The sequence below is a fragment of the Electrophorus electricus genome, chromosome 3 (genome assembly GCF_041902795.1).
Source record: "Electrophorus electricus isolate QZ-2024a chromosome 3, ASM4190279v1, whole genome shotgun sequence".
NCBI classification, from domain to species: Eukaryota; Metazoa; Chordata; class Actinopteri; order Gymnotiformes; family Gymnotidae; genus Electrophorus; species Electrophorus electricus.
The window spans coordinates 9,130,753-9,147,173 of NC_137499.1; the positions used below are offsets into that span (position 1 = coordinate 9,130,753).

Genomic DNA, 16,421 nt, shown 5'->3' on the forward strand with positions numbered 1-16,421 from the left:
TCTCTCTCTCTCTCTCTCTCTCTCTCTCTCTCTCTCTCTCTCCCTCCCTCTCTCTTATTTTATCTATCTACAAGGCTGCATCTCTGACTGTCGATCTGTGTGGAGAGGATCAGGAGCCAGGCTACTGTGCTGTCAGCAACGTGGTGGTGCACACCGACTGGTGAGTACAGCTCATATTCCACACACACACACACACACACACACACACACACACACACACACACACAGAGGTATTCTGGGAAGTTACTTCTTGATGGCAGATATTTTGCCATAAAACTGACTGGCATTTTCAGTGGGAGTTTATGTTGCTGAGCTGAGGTGCAGTAGGTGACTCCCAGTGTGATGAAAGCAGGTCTGGCTTTCATTTGTTTGCACAGGGGACCCGCTGCCCCTCTGCCCCGCTGCCCCTCTGCCCCTCTGCCCCTCTGCCCCGCTGCCCCGCTGCCCCTCTGCCCCGCTGCCCCTCTGCCCCTCTGCCCCCTGCCCCTCTGCCCCGCTGCCCCTCTGCCCCTCTGCCCCGCTGCCCCTCTACCCCGCTGCCCCTCTGCCCCTCTGCCCCGTTGCCCCTCTGCCCCTCTGCCCCTCTGCCCCTCTGCCCCCTGCCCCTCTGCCTCTCTCTCTCTGTGTTCTCTGATTGTCACTGTTCTCTCTCTTCCTGCCTCTACTTAGGATCCTGGACGTGCAGCCCAATCGTCTGTCAGTAGGGGGCGTGCGCTCGATCCAGCCCCTCCTCCAGCGCAGGGGTCAGGTGGCCTCCCACGACTTCGTGGGCTGCATCATGGAGTTTGCCATCAACGGACGGCCACTGGAGCCATCCCAGGCACTGTCGTCAAACGGGATCCTGGACAGGTTGGTCTCGCTCACACACACACACACACACACACACACACACACACACACACACACACACACACACACATACACACACACACACCCACACACACCCACGCACACACACACACACCAACACACACACACACACACACACACACACACACACACACCAACACACACACACACACACACACACAAACACACAAACACACACACACACACACACGCACGCACACACACACACACACACACACACACACACACACACACACACACCCCAACACACACACGCACATATATATACTCATATACACGCACAAACATGCCAAATTCCATTTGAAATATCTCAGAAAGAAAAAATGAAAGAAACAGTCAAATGTATATGCATATATTCCTTTGTTTGTTTGTATATCTTTGTTTTTTGTATATACCTTTGTTCATTTGTATATGTCTTCATTTGTATATATCTTTGTTAATATAGATCTTTTTTGTATATATGTTTGTTTGTTTGTTTGTATATATCTTTGTTTGTCTGTTTATATCTTTGTATATATGTGTGTTTGTATATCTTTGTTTATTTGTATAAATGTTTACTGGCAGTCATGGTCAAACCAAGATACACTTCCTGTTTTTCATGTATTTTCTCTCATACACGGCCACGTCTCCCAGAGATCTCTCCCTCGCTGGCCACGTGCTTGTGCTCTGCTTAACACAACACAGCGTGCAGCGTCCCAGTGGCCTGAGAGAAAAAACCCAGCAGCTGCGCTTCTCCAGAGTGCAGCCGAGCTCACGTCTCACCACCCGCCTGACTCTGGGACGTCCCCACCTAGAAAAATAACTCCCGGGGTTAGGGGTCAGAGCCAGGGCTGGAACCGAGCCAAGACTTCGACCGTCTTCGCCTGAGACCGACGTGTTTGCTAGCCGTTCTGTACGGAAGCCCTGAGGTGTTAATAACGAGCTGCCCCCGAACGTGGACGCAGACAGAGGGGAGGGAAATGTGGTCGCCTGTGCCTTCCTCTGTATATGATGAACTCAGAGAGAGAGACAGAGATGTACTTTTCAAAACTCAATGTATTTGTAATTTGTTAGATGTCTTGACAGTTTTGACCTTGTATTGCTTCGCAGCAGCTTTGTGTTTACACACACCCACACCCACACACACACTCGCACTGAACCCACTGCCCTCAAACAGCAGCCAGTAAAACCAAGTGATCCCAAGTGAATCCTAAACTGTCTAATGATGAGATTAGAATCCGCTTCCATGAGTTCAGATACTTCTGGGCTCGGCTAGACGGAATGACTGGTGCTTTATGGCTTTATGTAATAGAGGGGAAGGATGTCTGCTACTGCTCTAATGGAGTCTAGCTACTTTGTTTTTCTTGTTCCTGGGATAGTTTTATCAATAAATCTGATTAATTTCTGTCTTTTTCTGTGTGTGTGTGTGTGTGTGTGTGTGTGTGTGTGTGTGTGTGTGTGTGTGTGTGTGTGTGTGTGGGTGTGGGTGGGTGGGTGCGTTTGTTTGTGCATGCCTACAGATGTCCCAGGTTGGAAGGAGCGTGTGTCGCCAACCCGTGTCGTCATGGTGGCACCTGCTTGGACATGTGGTCATGGCAACAGTGCCAGTGTGCCAAGGGCTTCACGGGCAGACACTGCGAGAAACGTAAGCCCCCCGTTAGCCCTCCAAACGTCGCAGCACAGACGTGAGACTCATGGCCCGCCCGCTGTGCAAAGTGATGGGACTGTTTGTAAAGCATTTTCACGTAGCACCTGTGGAGTGGCGGCCTTGTAAACACCACCAGCCTATAATCCCATTCACATCAAATCGACCCCCATCACTGCACCACGCAAACCTGTGGGAACCATGGATAATCAGGGTGCTCCGTGGCTCTTTCTTGCTTTAACCTGAGGAAATAGTTAGTCTCCATGCTAATGAGCTAGCATAGCCCGACCAGCTCGAGCTGGTAATGTAGCAAGCCAACTGTCCCACAGGAGTTTTTGATTGGCGGTTTCAAGCGAATTGGCTGGGTTTAGAAGCTTACAGGAGGTTGTAGGGCACCTAGTCTCGGACCTTATGTGTAAGCTGCCTTCAGCTGTGAGTTTGGGGATTTAGGAGGATGTCGTTTGGAATTTTGCAGTTTGTAAATTGTGCCGTTGGAATGCCAAAGCAGAACTTTAGAATGGAATCTAGAACTCGAGTGTGAGTAGGATGGCATATGGAATTCCGACATTCCTATTTCAGTGAGGTGAGTAGTTTTAGTAAACTTCCTGGCACCCTGTCAGAGTCGGTGCTGAGCTGCTGTTCAGAGCCACAGTAGTAGAGCAGTCATGCTGGCCTGAAAAAATAAACAAACACACACACACACACACACACACACACACACACACACACACACACACACACACACACACACACACACACAATCTCCCAGAGTACCTCAACCCCCTCACAATCTCTTCTTTCATACCCCCCCCACTTTCTCTCACTCAGACATCTCTGCGGACACGGCCCTGTCCCTGGATGGCAGCGGGCGTGTGGATTACAGCGTGCGTCAGGGCTGGATGAGGGATGTGCTCCTGGAGAAGGGGCTCCAGAGCGCCGCACACACACACGCTGAGAGCAGCCTGGAAGTGAAGTTCCGCACACGCAGCAAAACAGCAACTCTGCTGCACGTGCAGGAGAGCTCCAACTACACTACTGTCAGGGTGAGGAGTGTCTCTCACACACACACACACACACACACACACACACACACACGTGAACGCATGCACACACACACACATACAGGCATGTACGCACACACCCACCACACACACACACACACACACACGTGAATGCACGCACACACATACATGCACACACGCACACTCACACACACACACACACACACACAAACAGACACATGCAACATTACATAAAAAGCTGCATATCTTGAGTGCAGATGTTTGCAGATGTTTGCAGGTTCAATTTCTTCTCTTCCTTTCCACTTTTTTTCCCCCTTTTGGCAAGACAGATTTTCCATTTCCAGATTTTGTGGACCTTTAAAATCAAATGTCTTGCCTACAGTATGTTAAAAGAGATGACAGTGCTTCCCCCCACCCGTGTGTGTGTGTGTGTGTGTGTGTGTGTGTGTGCTCTGTCTTTCTCTCTCTGACAGTTTTTATATTGTTTCATTGGAACTTATATAGGATCTTTTAACACAGTTCTCTCTTTTTCTCACGGAAGGACTAGCTTTGATGTGCAGTTATTTCAGTTTAATCCCAGATGTCTGACAGCTCAAAGACCTGTGACGAGAGGCACAGCCTTGAAATGGAGACAGAAATAAATATGAAGACATCAATAATAAGATTCTATCTTACCTTTTACTGACATGAAGTAGCCGCTCTCATTCTCTCTCTCTCTCTCTCTCTCACACACACACACACACACACACACACACACACACACACACACACACAACTAATCTCTCTTTTTCCCTTTGGTTTCAGCTGAAGAATGGCAATCTGCAGTATGTTTCTGACGCCGGAGTGGGAGGGAAGGTTGAGAGGATTGTGGGAGATGTAGTCCTCTCTGACGGCCAGTGGCACACAGTGCTGCTGTGGAGGAACAGTTCCTCCACCACCATCCGCATCGACGAGTCCAGCCTGAGGGCGGTGCAGCACGCCACCCAGGACTTCGGAGGTGTCGACGTGCTCATGCTCTCTCTGGGAGGAGTGCCATCACGGCCCAGTCTACAGAAGTCCGCACCAGGTTAGCCTGAGAAAAGCCTGTCTGAGAGCAGAACCAGAGCCCGTCTATGAGCAGAACCAGAGCGTGTATCCGAGCAGAACCAGAGCCCGTCTATGAGCAGAACCAGAGCGTGTATCCGAGCAGAACCAGAGACTGTCTCTGAGCAGAACCAGAGCCTGTCTCTGAGCAGAACCAGAGCGTGTATCCGAGCAGAACCAGAGCCTGTCTCAGAGCAGAACCAGAGCATGTGTCAGAGCAGAACCAGAGCATGTGTCAGAGCAGAACCAGAGCGTGTATCCGAGCAGAACCAGAGCCCGTCTATGAGCAGAACCAGAGCCTGTCTCAGAGCAGAACCAGTCCCAGTCATCTGTACCAACAGTGAATTATTATTCATTTTTTCACCTTTATATTGAATACAGTCCCGATGCATGGAGCACTTCCGTTAGAAGTGCATTTGACTACGGAGTTGAACGTAGACTGGAGCGACATGCTCAACTGTTCTAGTCTTTCTAGAATGGCACACGAGTGTTTTTGTGGATCTCACTATTCCAGCATTAACCCTAACCAGGACCAGCTAACACACACACCCAGGACCAGCTAGTCACAGCTAACACACACCCAGGACCAGCTAACACACACCCAGGACCAGCTAATACACACACCAGGACCAGCTAACACACACACACCCAGGACTAGTTAACACACACACACCCAGGACCAGCTATTCACAGCTAACACACACCCAGGACCAACTAACACACACCCAGGACAAGCTAATACACACACCAGGACCAGCTAACACACACACACACCAGGACCAGCTAACACACACACACCCAGGACTAGTTAACACACACACCAGGACCAGCTAACACACACACACCCAGGACTAGTTAACACACACACCAGGACCAGCTAACACACACCCAGGACCAGCTAATACACACACCCAGGACCAGCTAATACACACACCAGGACCAGCTAACACACACACCAGGACCAGCTAACACACACACCAGGACCAGCTAACACACACACACCCAGGACCAGTTAACACACACATACCCAGGACCAGCTATTCACCGCTAACACCCACAAACAGTACCAGCTAGTCACAGCTAACACACACAATCAGGACCAGCTAGTTGCAACTAACACACACAAATTGAAAAAAACTAATCACAGATAATATAAACTGAAATAGCTTATCATAATATAAACAATATAAAATCTAACTATTTTTAGTGCATGTATATCTCCAGGGCATAGCTGTGCCAACACAGACTGAAGGGTAGGAGAGGAAACAGATTACACTGAGAAGTTGGGGGAGGAGAGAGATCACACTGAGACTTTGGGGGAGAAGAGAGATCACATTGACGTTGGGAGAGGAGAGAGATCATACTGAGACGTTGGTGGGAGAAGAGAGATCACAATGAGATGTCAGGGGAGGAGAGATCACATTGAGATGTTGGGGGAGGAGAGAGATCACATTGAGACGCAGATACTAGGACCAATTCTGCCAAGCTGTTCTCTCTAATAAGTAGAACCAAATGCTCTCTGTTTGCACGGGGGATAAATTCAATAAACATCTGTTTACACTGGTGAGGCAACATGGAGAGGAAATGTGATATCATGGGTTGCGATTAGTCACCCCACTGTTTTGCCCAGACGGTCCTGCGTCCGTAGCGCAGAGCCAAAGTTAAATAGTCCTGGCATGCCAAACTACGGTGCGTGCGCTAGTCCGGATGCTCTTGGCGTGCTCGCTGTACTTGGTAGTTATAACAGCTTGCTGATTGGTGGCGGTGTCTCACGGAGAGGAAGTGAGACGTGGCCCTGCACCAGAAAAACACTCCTGCAGCACTGAACCATCTCTCTCTCTCTCTCTTTCTTGTGGCAGGATTCGATGGCTGCTATTTGTATATAAAGTACAACGGTGAGCTCCTCCCATTTAGCGGTGAGCACCGAGCCGTCTCCATCTCCTGGACGGATCCTTCGGTGAAGATTGGCTGCCGCGGCCCCAACCTCTGCGAGAGCGCCCCCTGCTGGGATGGCCTGATGTGCGTCAACCAGTGGTACACCTACCAGTGCGTCCCGCCGGGCGATTGCGTGTCCAGCCCCTGCCAACATGGGGGCAGCTGCGTGCCGTCTGCCCGGGGGGGCTTCAGCTGCGTGTGCCCGGAGCCCTATACAGGCCGCGTGTGCGAGAGCCTGGTGGCCTGCCTGGGTGTGGCCTGCCCCCAGGGCACCACGTGCAAGGCGGCCAGCGGCGAGGGCTTCACCTGCAGCCCGGACGCCAGCGCCGAGGAGCCGACACTGCCCATCTGGGCGGTGCCAGCCATCGTGGGTGGTTGTGCCAGCCTTCTCGCCCTGGTGGTGCTCAGCCTGATCCTGCACAACCACTGCAAGGGCGGCAGCAAGGATGACAAAAAGCCCAAGGAGAAGAAGGAGAAGAAGAAGAAGAAGAAGAAGAAGAAGAAGGGAAGCGAGAACGTGGCGTTCGACGACCCGGACAACATCCCGCCCTACGGGGATGACATGACGGTCCGGAAGCAGCCAGAGGGGAACCCCAAGCCGGACATCATTGAACGGGAGAACCCGTACCTGATCTACGACGAGACAGACATCCCGCAAGTGGGCGAGGCGGTGCCGAGCGCCCCGTGCGTGCCGTGCGGGGTGCCCGAGGCCGACATCGAGCACTACGACATCGACAACGCCAGCAGCATCGCGCCGTCCGACGCCGACATCATCCAGCACTACAAGCAGTACCGCAGCCACGCGCCCAAGTTCAGCATTCAGAGGCGCAGCCCGCTGGGCTACGCCCGCCAGTCGCCGCTGCACCTTGGAGCCTCCAGCTACACGTACCAGCCCACCTACGCCCAGGGGCTCCGCTCCACACCGCTCAGCCATGCCCAGTGCCCCACGCCCAACCCCCTCTCCCGCCACAGCCCTGCCCCCTTCGCCAAGCCCGCCCCCTTTTACCGGAACACGCCCACGCGGGAGCTGAACCTGGCACGGCGCGAAGGGAGCCCGCTGGACCTGCACGCCGAGGCGTGCCAGGCAGCGGCCATGTTCAACTACGCCACGCGGCTCGGCCGACGCAGCAAGAGCCCCCAGGCCGCGGTGGGCCCCGGCTCCCGGCCTGCCAGCCGCCTCAAGCAGCCCGTGGAGCAGATCCCCTTAGAGGGCGGCCCACCCGTGGGTCTCTCCATCGAGGAGGTGGAGCGTCTCAACACCCCGCGGCCCAGGAACCCCAGCATCTGCAGTGCCGACCATGGGCGCTCCTCGTCCGAGGAGGACTGCCGGCGTCCCCTGTCCCGGGTGCGGAATCCCGCCGACGGCATCCCAGCCCCGGAGTCCTCCTCGGAGAGCGACTCGCACGACTCCTTCACCTGCTCGGAGATGGAGTACGACCGGGAGAAGCCGGTGGCCTACAGCTCGCGCGTACCCAAGCTGTCGCAGGTCAATGAGTCCGATGCCGATGACGAAGACTACGGGGGGCGGGCGAAGCAGAGGCGGTACTCCAGCCGGCGGGCGGAGGGCGGGCCCGGCGGAGGCCGCGCCCTGCTCGGGGAGCACCAGCACCAAACGCTGCCCCACAAAATGGGCCAGGGGGCGGGCAGCTTCAACTGGGACAGCCTGCTGAACTGGGGCCCGGGGTTCACTCACTACGTGGACGTTTTCAAAGACTTGGCGTTGCTTCCAGAAAACTCCACTGCTGCTAAGGACATTGAGATGAACAGTGGTGATGGTTCGGTCACCATCATCGCGGAAGGGGAGACCGAGCAGTACGTATGAGAGCGTGTTTCTCCCCACACCCCTCGCTGGACTACAGGCACAGAGGAGAGGAGCGTTAGCAATAATAACTGAGTCGACTGTGGGGTTTTTTTTGTCTTTGGTTTGTGTATCCGTAACAAGACGAGCTTGAATGCAGTAAGGCAGAGCGATATTCCCGTAACAGTTCTCCGGGACACCTCCCTCCTGTTCAGAGCGGTGCCGTAGACACACAGCATGTCTCCTAGAGAGAGATTTTTAACAGTCCCCCACGCATCCTGAAATAGTCTTTAGTGGTCCCCTACTTCTTAGTGAATTCCAGACTTGCATAAAGACGTCCATGATGACCCGCAGATTTCCATTCCGTCCTTCGTATAGCAGAAATCCAGGGAAGGCTGCAGGAAGGCAGGCTGGAAGTGCAGCCCAGCAATTGGACGGACCCCTCCTCTCTCGGAGCTCCGCCCCTCCTCTTTCAGAGCTCCCTGTGTGTTTTTGTGTGTGTGTGTGTGTGTGTGTGTGTGTGTGTGACAGCGTTCTGGCCACTCCAGTGTGCTGAAAGACGCTACATTCCCGGTGTACGAGAGCCTGAGCTGATCACAGCTGAGCGTGACTGAGCCTTCCCGAGAGAGGTTAGGGACAGGACACTGGAACATGTGAACGGGACATTGTGGCATGTGAACGGGACATTGTGGGATGTGAACAGGACATTGTGGGACACTGCTGCACCAGACTTCAAGATCCACACCGTTAGAAGCCACTGCTAGTGACCTTTGACCCTGACTAAAGCAAACCCTTGCACCCGAGATGAACCCATCTACATTTGCATCAACTCTTTGGAATTCAGTGTTCTCAGTTACAGTTTGTTCTATTGTTCTGTTTGTCTTGTTTTGTTCTGTTTTATAATGTAATGTTTTTACTTTTTTACTGTTTATTAACTTAAAGTACTTAAACAGTGTTTTTATGGATATTTTTCATATGCTGGAATTTATGATCTTACTTTCAGGGGAAGTAAGATTAAAGTACTTATTTTTACATTTGTTACTTATGTAACATCAGTATTTTCCACTTTTTGATAAAACTATAACATACTGTACGCTTGATATGTGTAAGAGCCAATAACAAAATAAAAAAAAAAGTATTTATTTAAATGGTGCAATTTCAAGACTAATGCAATAATGCTTAACTTAAATCAGACTGAAGCCCAGACAGGTGTTTGTGACGCAGTGATGCAGTGCCAGTGCCATGACAGCACTCTGCTGTCGTCATGACAACGTGCGGCGGTCGAGGGTGGGGTGCTATTCAGCAGTGTGAGCATGCACTCTGACATGAGTTTAAATAAAGCTTTGGATGAATTGAATAAAGTGGTTCAAAGATCCGACGAGTGTCTGTGTGAAGCGGGGTGGAGGATGGGGAGCAGAGGGGTGGAGTGAAGCAGAGGGGCGGAGTGAAGCAGAGGGGCGGAGTGAAGCAGAGGGGCGGAGTGAAGCAGAGGGGCGGAGTGAAACAGAGGGGCGGAGTGAAGCAGAGGGGCGGAGTGAAACAGAGGGGCGGAGTGAAGCAGAGGGGCGGAGTGAAGCAGAGGGGCGGAGTGAAACAGAGGGGCGGAGTGAAGCAGAGGGGCGGAGTGAAGCAGAGGGGCGGAGTGAAACAGAGGGGCGGAGTGAAGCAGAGGGGCGGAGTGAAGCAGAGGGGCGGAGTGAAACAGAGGGGCGGAGTGAAGCAGAGGGGCGGAGTGAAGCAGAGGGGCGGAGTGAAACAGAAGGCAACAAGTGCATTTTATGCTGCCTTCACTGAACCGCGACTGATGATTCGGGTATGAGAGCGGACACACCACACACATCTGTATCTGTAGAGTCAAGTAGCTCTGTAAGACATAACAGCCTCTTCACCGAGAGAGAAAGAGAAAAAAGATGGAGTGAAACTGCGTGTGTGTGCGCGCGCGCAAGCAAGAGTCTGCGTGAAAAGAACTGTAAATAAAGGGGCTTAAGAAATCTGCATGAGTCAGGGAGAGAGGGAGGGAGAGAGAGAGAGAGGAGAAAAGGAGAACGAGGAGAAATGAGGAGGCAGTGGGCCCAAATGTGGACCAAATGTCTTTAGGAGTTTAGGCTCGATCACAGATCTTAAAATAATCCTGATGACTGAGGCAGCAGAAAGAACAACTGATACCTTCATAGCCAGCTAGGAGGGAGGGAGAGAGAGAAGGAGGGAGAGAAATAAGGAGAGAGAGAGGATCCAGATGGCGTATAAATGGCTTACAGCTGGGGAGATGCCACTCTGTGGTTTCAGACACACATACACAAACACATACACCGACGACAGTGAACTCCTTCTCTTTAGAAGTCGTGTAAGCTATGCATTGGCTTGTCCAGTGTTCTACCGTTTGTGTGTGTGTGTGTTTTAAAAGGAAGCGTCTTTCTACAGGGCATCGGTATTGCACAGTGCAACGCGTACGTGCGCAAGGAAACTGAGCCGCTCGACCCAACCCAGATGACACTCTCCCAGGGCCCAGACTCAGCCATCCAGTAAACTCTCCTAGGTAACATAGATTCAACTGCACAATGTCATTCGGTCTAATAAATATACACGCGCCTCCCTTCTGGGGTAGTGAGGGGAGGATTTCTACTGCTGGACCAAGGCAGACTGAAGGCAGGTATTGTACGAAGTGATCTAGAGCCATGGTGCTTTGGCTGTACAAGCCCCGCCCTCTCTGTGAGTACGAGCCCCTCCCTCCCTGTGAGTACAAGCCCCTCCCTCCTGTGAGTACAAGCCCCTCCTCTCTGTGAGTACAAGCCCCTCCCTCTCTGTGAGTACAAACCCCTCCCTCTCTGTGAGTACAAACCCCTCCCTCCCTGTGAGTACGAGCCCCTCCCTCCCTGTGAGTACAAGCCTCTCCTCTCTGTGAGTACAAGCCCCTCCTCTCTGTGAGTACAAACCCCCCCTCTCTGTGAGTACAAGCCCCTCCCTCTCTGTGAGTACGAGCCCCTCCCTCCCTGTTCTTAGCCTGTTCTGACCCTGAATCTTACCATTCTGAACCTTCTCTTACCCTGAGTCTTACTCTAGCATCTCCATGGTCCGGGTGTTGAAAAGGCAGACGTTTATACCTTTGATTCACAAACACAAGCCTGGACGCTGCATTACTCAAAACAAGTAGATAAATAAACAAACCAACAAAGCACGACTCTGGACCCTACACCCTAAACCCTGTTTGTGCTTCAGTGATGAGTCCAACACTCAAACACTGGCACGCTGACATGCTGGCACAGACGAACACTCTCAGTGAGACCAGAGAGATAAAACACACACACACGTAGGCTGTAGAAGTATGGGATGCCTACAGCAAAGCCACATACACTCGTCGCTGTTATAATGTATTGCAGTACGAAACCCTGAAATGATTTCTCCAAACCTCAGCTCTCACCATGAACTCCAACTTCCCCTGGCCAGTAGGGCTTCCCCGACAGCCCTAGAGCACCAGACATCGTTCTGCAGGTGAGCTGGGATGCTAAACTGTAGACTCCCCTTCTCTAGAGCACCATTGTAGTTCTGGAAGAAACACCACTAAACTGTAGACTCCCTTCTCTAGTGCACCAGCTGTAGTTCTGGAAGAAACGGCACTAAACTGTAGACGCCCCCCCCAAAAAAAGCACCAATCCCAGTTCTGCAGGTGTGCTCTAGACTGCAGGGTCCCTGTTTGGAGAACCTCTCCATTGCCCCTCTAGCGCCAATACAGACTCACTGGCCTCTTAAGCATCAGAGCACAGATATGGATGTTTCTAAATCAGCTTTTGCTTTGCAGTGCATGATGTCGAGTCCAAATCTCAATATGCCTAGAGTTGCTTTATGATCTCCAGAGCAGGTATAGGAGTGCTATACATTCTGTTCAACTATGATATACTCTAGGTCTGCAAAGTGCTTCCTAATGATCTGCTGGGTTTCAGTGCTGGAATCCTCCAAGCTCCTCCAAGCGCCAAAGACGTTCGTTTGTAGGCTGATGCATACGAGTTTCCGTTTAATCCAGAGTTGAACAGTCTTTGTGCGGTCTAAGGAAACAGAGATTTATATTGCTTCAACATATGTGCTATTGCACTGCCGTTTCTCTCGGACTCGTAAAATCATTTCAGTTAAAGGCTGAACACTTCTTTCCACATCTAACATGTCACTGTTAAGTGTATGTGTGTGTGTGTGTGTGTGAGTGTGTGTGTGTGTGTGTGTGTGTGTGTGTGTGTGTGTGTGTGTGTGTGTGTGTGTTCAAAAATATTGTGCATGCCATTTGTGCACACAGCTCTGTTCTGGGGGCTGTTGTGGGGTGTGTGTGTGTGTGTGTGCGCGTATGCGTGTGCGCGTGTGTGTATGTGTGTGTGTGTGTGTGCATGCATGTGTGTGTATATGTATATGTGTGTGTGTGTGTGTGTGTGTGTGTGTGTGTGTGCACGCATGTGCGTGTGCGCGCATGTGCGTGTGCGCGTGTGTGTATGTGTGTGTGCATGCGTGTGCGTGTGTGTGTGTGTATGTGTGTGTGTGTGTGCGTGTGTGTGTGTTAGAAGTTGGAGAGCGAGGAGGACACATACAGGCCCATCTGGATCTGATTGTGCTGGTATGAAGCGCTGGTTCAGCACTCTCTGGGACCTTCACTCAGCCCCTGCCTAGAGGGGCCCAGAGCAAACCAGGGGATGCCAGGGAAAGGACTGTGTGTGTGTGTGTGTGTGTGTGTGTGTGTGTGTATGTGTGTGTGTGTGTGTGTGTGTGTGTGTGTGTGTGTGTGTGTGTGTGTATGTGTGTGTGTGTGAGAGAGACCAGTGAGAGGTAAAAGCATGCTATCACCAGCCTGGTATGTGAAGACAGAGCACTTGAACAAAAATAAACAAAACAGTGTATGTGTGTGTGTGTGTGTGTGTGTGTGTGTGTGTGTGTGTGTGTGTGTGTGTGTGTGTGTGAGTGTGTGTGTGCGTGTGTGTATGTATGTGTGTGAGTGTATGTGTGTGTGTGTGTGTGTGTGTGTGTCTGTGTGTCTGTGTGTGTGTTTGTGTGTGTGAGTGTGTGTTAATGTGCTATTAGGTAACTCTCATTTCCTCACCTGTAGCTTTATACCTGTATTTGAACACTTCATATGCATTCTCGGCAAGTAAACACTGCAAAAATGTTTAACTAGGAAGTATAAGATGGCCAGACTTCGGATCAGACTTTGAAGGTGTTGCTTTTTAGTTATAGCAGGGTAGGATCAGACTTTGAGAGTGCTGTTTTTTAGGTGTTGTAGCAGGGCAGGATCAGACTTTGAGAGTGCTGTTTTTTAGTTGTAGCAGGGCAAGATCAGACTATGAGAGTGTTGTTTTTTAGCTGTAGTAGTAGGGTAGGATCAGACTTTGTGAGTGCTGTTTTTTAGTTGTTGTAGCAGGGTAGGATCAGACTTTGAAGGTGCTGTTTTTTAGTTGTAGCAGGATAGTATCAGACTATGAGTGTGCTGTTTTTTAGTTGTTGTAGCAGGGTAGGATCAGACTATGAGAGTGCTGTTTAGTTGTAGTAGCAGGGTAGGATCAGACTTTGAAGGTGCTGTTTATTAGTTGTAGCAGGGTAGGATCAGACTTTGTGAGTGCTGTTTTTTAGTTGTTGTAGCAGGGTAGGATCAGACTTTGAAGGTGCTGTTTATTAGTTGTAGCAGGATAGTATCAGACTATGAGAGTGCTGTTTTTTAGTTGTTGTAGCAGGGTAGGATCAGACTTTGAGAGTGCTGTTTTTTAGTTGTAGCAGGGCAGGATCAGACCTTGAAGGTGCTGTTTATTAGTTGTAGCAGGATAGTATCAGACTATGAGAGTGCTGTTTTTTAGTTGTTGTAGCAGGGTAGGATCAGACTATGAGAGTGCTGTTTAGTTGTAGTAGCAGGGTAGGATCAGACTTTGAGAGTGCTGTTTTTTAGTTGTAGCAGGGCAGGATCAGACTTTGAAGGTGCTGTTTATTAGTTGTAGCAGGGTAGGATCAGACTTTGTGAGTGCTGTTTTTTAGTTGTTGTAGCAGGGTAGGATCAGACTTTGAGAGTGCTGTTTTTTAGTTGTTGTAGCAGGGCAGGATCAGACTTTAAGAGTGCTGTTTTTAGTTGTAGTAGGACAGGATCAGACTTTGAGAGTGCTGTTTTTTAGTTGTAGCAGGGCAAGATCAGACTATGAGAGTGTTGTTTTTTAGCTGTAGTAGTAGGGTAGGATCAGACTTTGTGAGTGCTGTTTTTTAGTTGTTGTAGCAGGGTAGGATCAGACTTTGAAGGTGCTGTTTTTTAGTTGTAGCAGGATAGTATCAGACTATGAGTGTGCTGTTTTTTAGTTGTTGTAGCAGGGTAGGATCAGACTATGAGAGTGCTGTTTAGTTGTAGTAGCAGGGTAGGATCAGACTTTGAAGGTGCTGTTTATTAGTTGTAGCAGGGTAGGATCAGACTTTGTGAGTGCTGTTTTTTAGTTGTTGTAGCAGGGTAGGATCAGACTTTGAAGGTGCTGTTTATTAGTTGTAGCAGGATAGTATCAGACTATGAGAGTGCTGTTTTTTAGTTGTTGTAGCAGGGTAGGATCAGACTTTGAGAGTGCTGTTTTTTAGTTGTAGCAGGGCAGGATCAGACCTTGAAGGTGCTGTTTATTAGTTGTAGCAGGATAGTATCAGACTATGAGAGTGCTGTTTTTTAGTTGTTGTAGCAGGGTAGGATCAGACTATGAGAGTGCTGTTTAGTTGTAGTAGCAGGGTAGGATCAGACTTTGAGAGTGCTGTTTTTTAGTTGTAGCAGGGCAGGATCAGACTTTGAAGGTGCTGTTTATTAGTTGTAGCAGGGTAGGATCAGACTTTGTGAGTGCTGTTTTTTAGTTGTTGTAGCAGGGTAGGATCAGACTTTGAAGGTGCTGTTTATTAGTTGTAGCAGGATAGTATCAGACTATGAGAGTGCTGTTTTTTAGTTGTTGTAGCAGGGTAGGATCAGACTATGAGAGTGCTGTTTATTTGTAGTAGCAGGGTAGGATCAGACTTTGAGAGTGCTGTTTTTTAGTTGTAGCAGGGCAGGATCAGACTTTGAAGGTGCTGTTTATTAGTTGTAGCAGGGTAGGATCAGACTTTGAGAGTGCTGTTTTTTAGTTGTAGTAGCAGGGCAAGATCAGACTATGAGAGTGCTGTTTTTTAGCTGTAGTAGTAGGGTAGGATCAGACTTTGAGAGTGCTGTTTTTTAGTTGTAGCAGGGCAGGATCAGACTTTGAAGGTGCTGTTTATTAGTTGTAGCAGGGTAGGATCAGACTTTGAGAGTGCTGTTTTTTAGTTGTAGTAGCAGGGCAAGATCAGACTATGAGAGTGCTGTTTTTTAGCTGTAGTAGTAGGGTAGGATCAGACTTTGAGAGTGCTGTTTTTTAGTTGTTGTAGCAGGGCAGGATCAGACTTTAAGAGTGCTGTTTTTAGTTGTAGCAGGACAGGATCAGACTTTGAGAGTGCTGTTTTTTAGTTGTAGCAGGGCAGGATCAGACTTTGAAGGTGCTGTTTATTAGTTGTAGCAGGGTAGGATCAGACTTTGAGAGTGCTGTTTTTTAGTTGTAGTAGCAGGGCAAGATCAGACTATGAGAGTGCTGTTTTTTAGCTGTAGTAGTAGGGTAGGATCAGACTTTGAGAGTGCTGTTTTTTTAGTTGTTGTAGCAGGGCAGGATCAGACTTTAAGAGTGCTGTTTTTAGTTGTAGCAGGACAGGATCAGACTTTGAGAATGCTGTTTTTTAGTTGTAGCAGGGCAGGATCAGACTTTGAAGGTGCTGTTTATTAGTTGTAGCAGGGTAGGATCAGACTTCGAGAGTGCTGCTTTTCTTGCACTGGGGAGGTTGGCAAGTGCTCCAACCTCAGTTATTTGGCAACATCATACCAGACTTTTGGAAGGCCTCTCCTACAACCACTTCCTGTTTTTAACTGGCTGAACTCATGTGTTTGGATGAGCATGTTTGTTTACTGTTTAGGAGGTCCATTTCTAAGCAGCAGTAGACCCAGCCATTATTTTAGATTCTGGTTCTGAAATTCCAAACCAAATCTAACTATAAACCTATAGGTTGGAGCTTTTAACTGAACCTGATGATCTAGAACCAGAATGAC

The 16,421-nt window shown here is 49.9% G+C and overlaps 1 protein-coding gene across 3 annotated transcripts in view; it reads left to right on the plus strand.

The window, feature by feature from the left end:
- Positions 1 to 9,707, plus strand: part of fat4 (FAT atypical cadherin 4) — a 95,481-nt gene extending 85,774 nt beyond the window's left edge. For 2 of the 3 annotated variants that reach the window (XM_035522058.2, XM_081710155.1), the window contains 6 exons: positions 75 to 160; positions 670 to 849; positions 2,370 to 2,494; positions 3,323 to 3,537; positions 4,321 to 4,582; positions 6,459 to 9,707. In XM_035522058.2, the coding sequence (XP_035377951.1) occupies positions 75 to 160; positions 670 to 849; positions 2,370 to 2,494; positions 3,323 to 3,537; positions 4,321 to 4,582; positions 6,459 to 8,356 (2,766 nt within the window). In that variant the 3' untranslated portion in view covers positions 8,357 to 9,707. The other variant, XM_081710156.1, reaches the window with a different exon arrangement.
- The last annotated feature ends 6,714 nt before the right edge of the window (positions 9,708 to 16,421 follow it).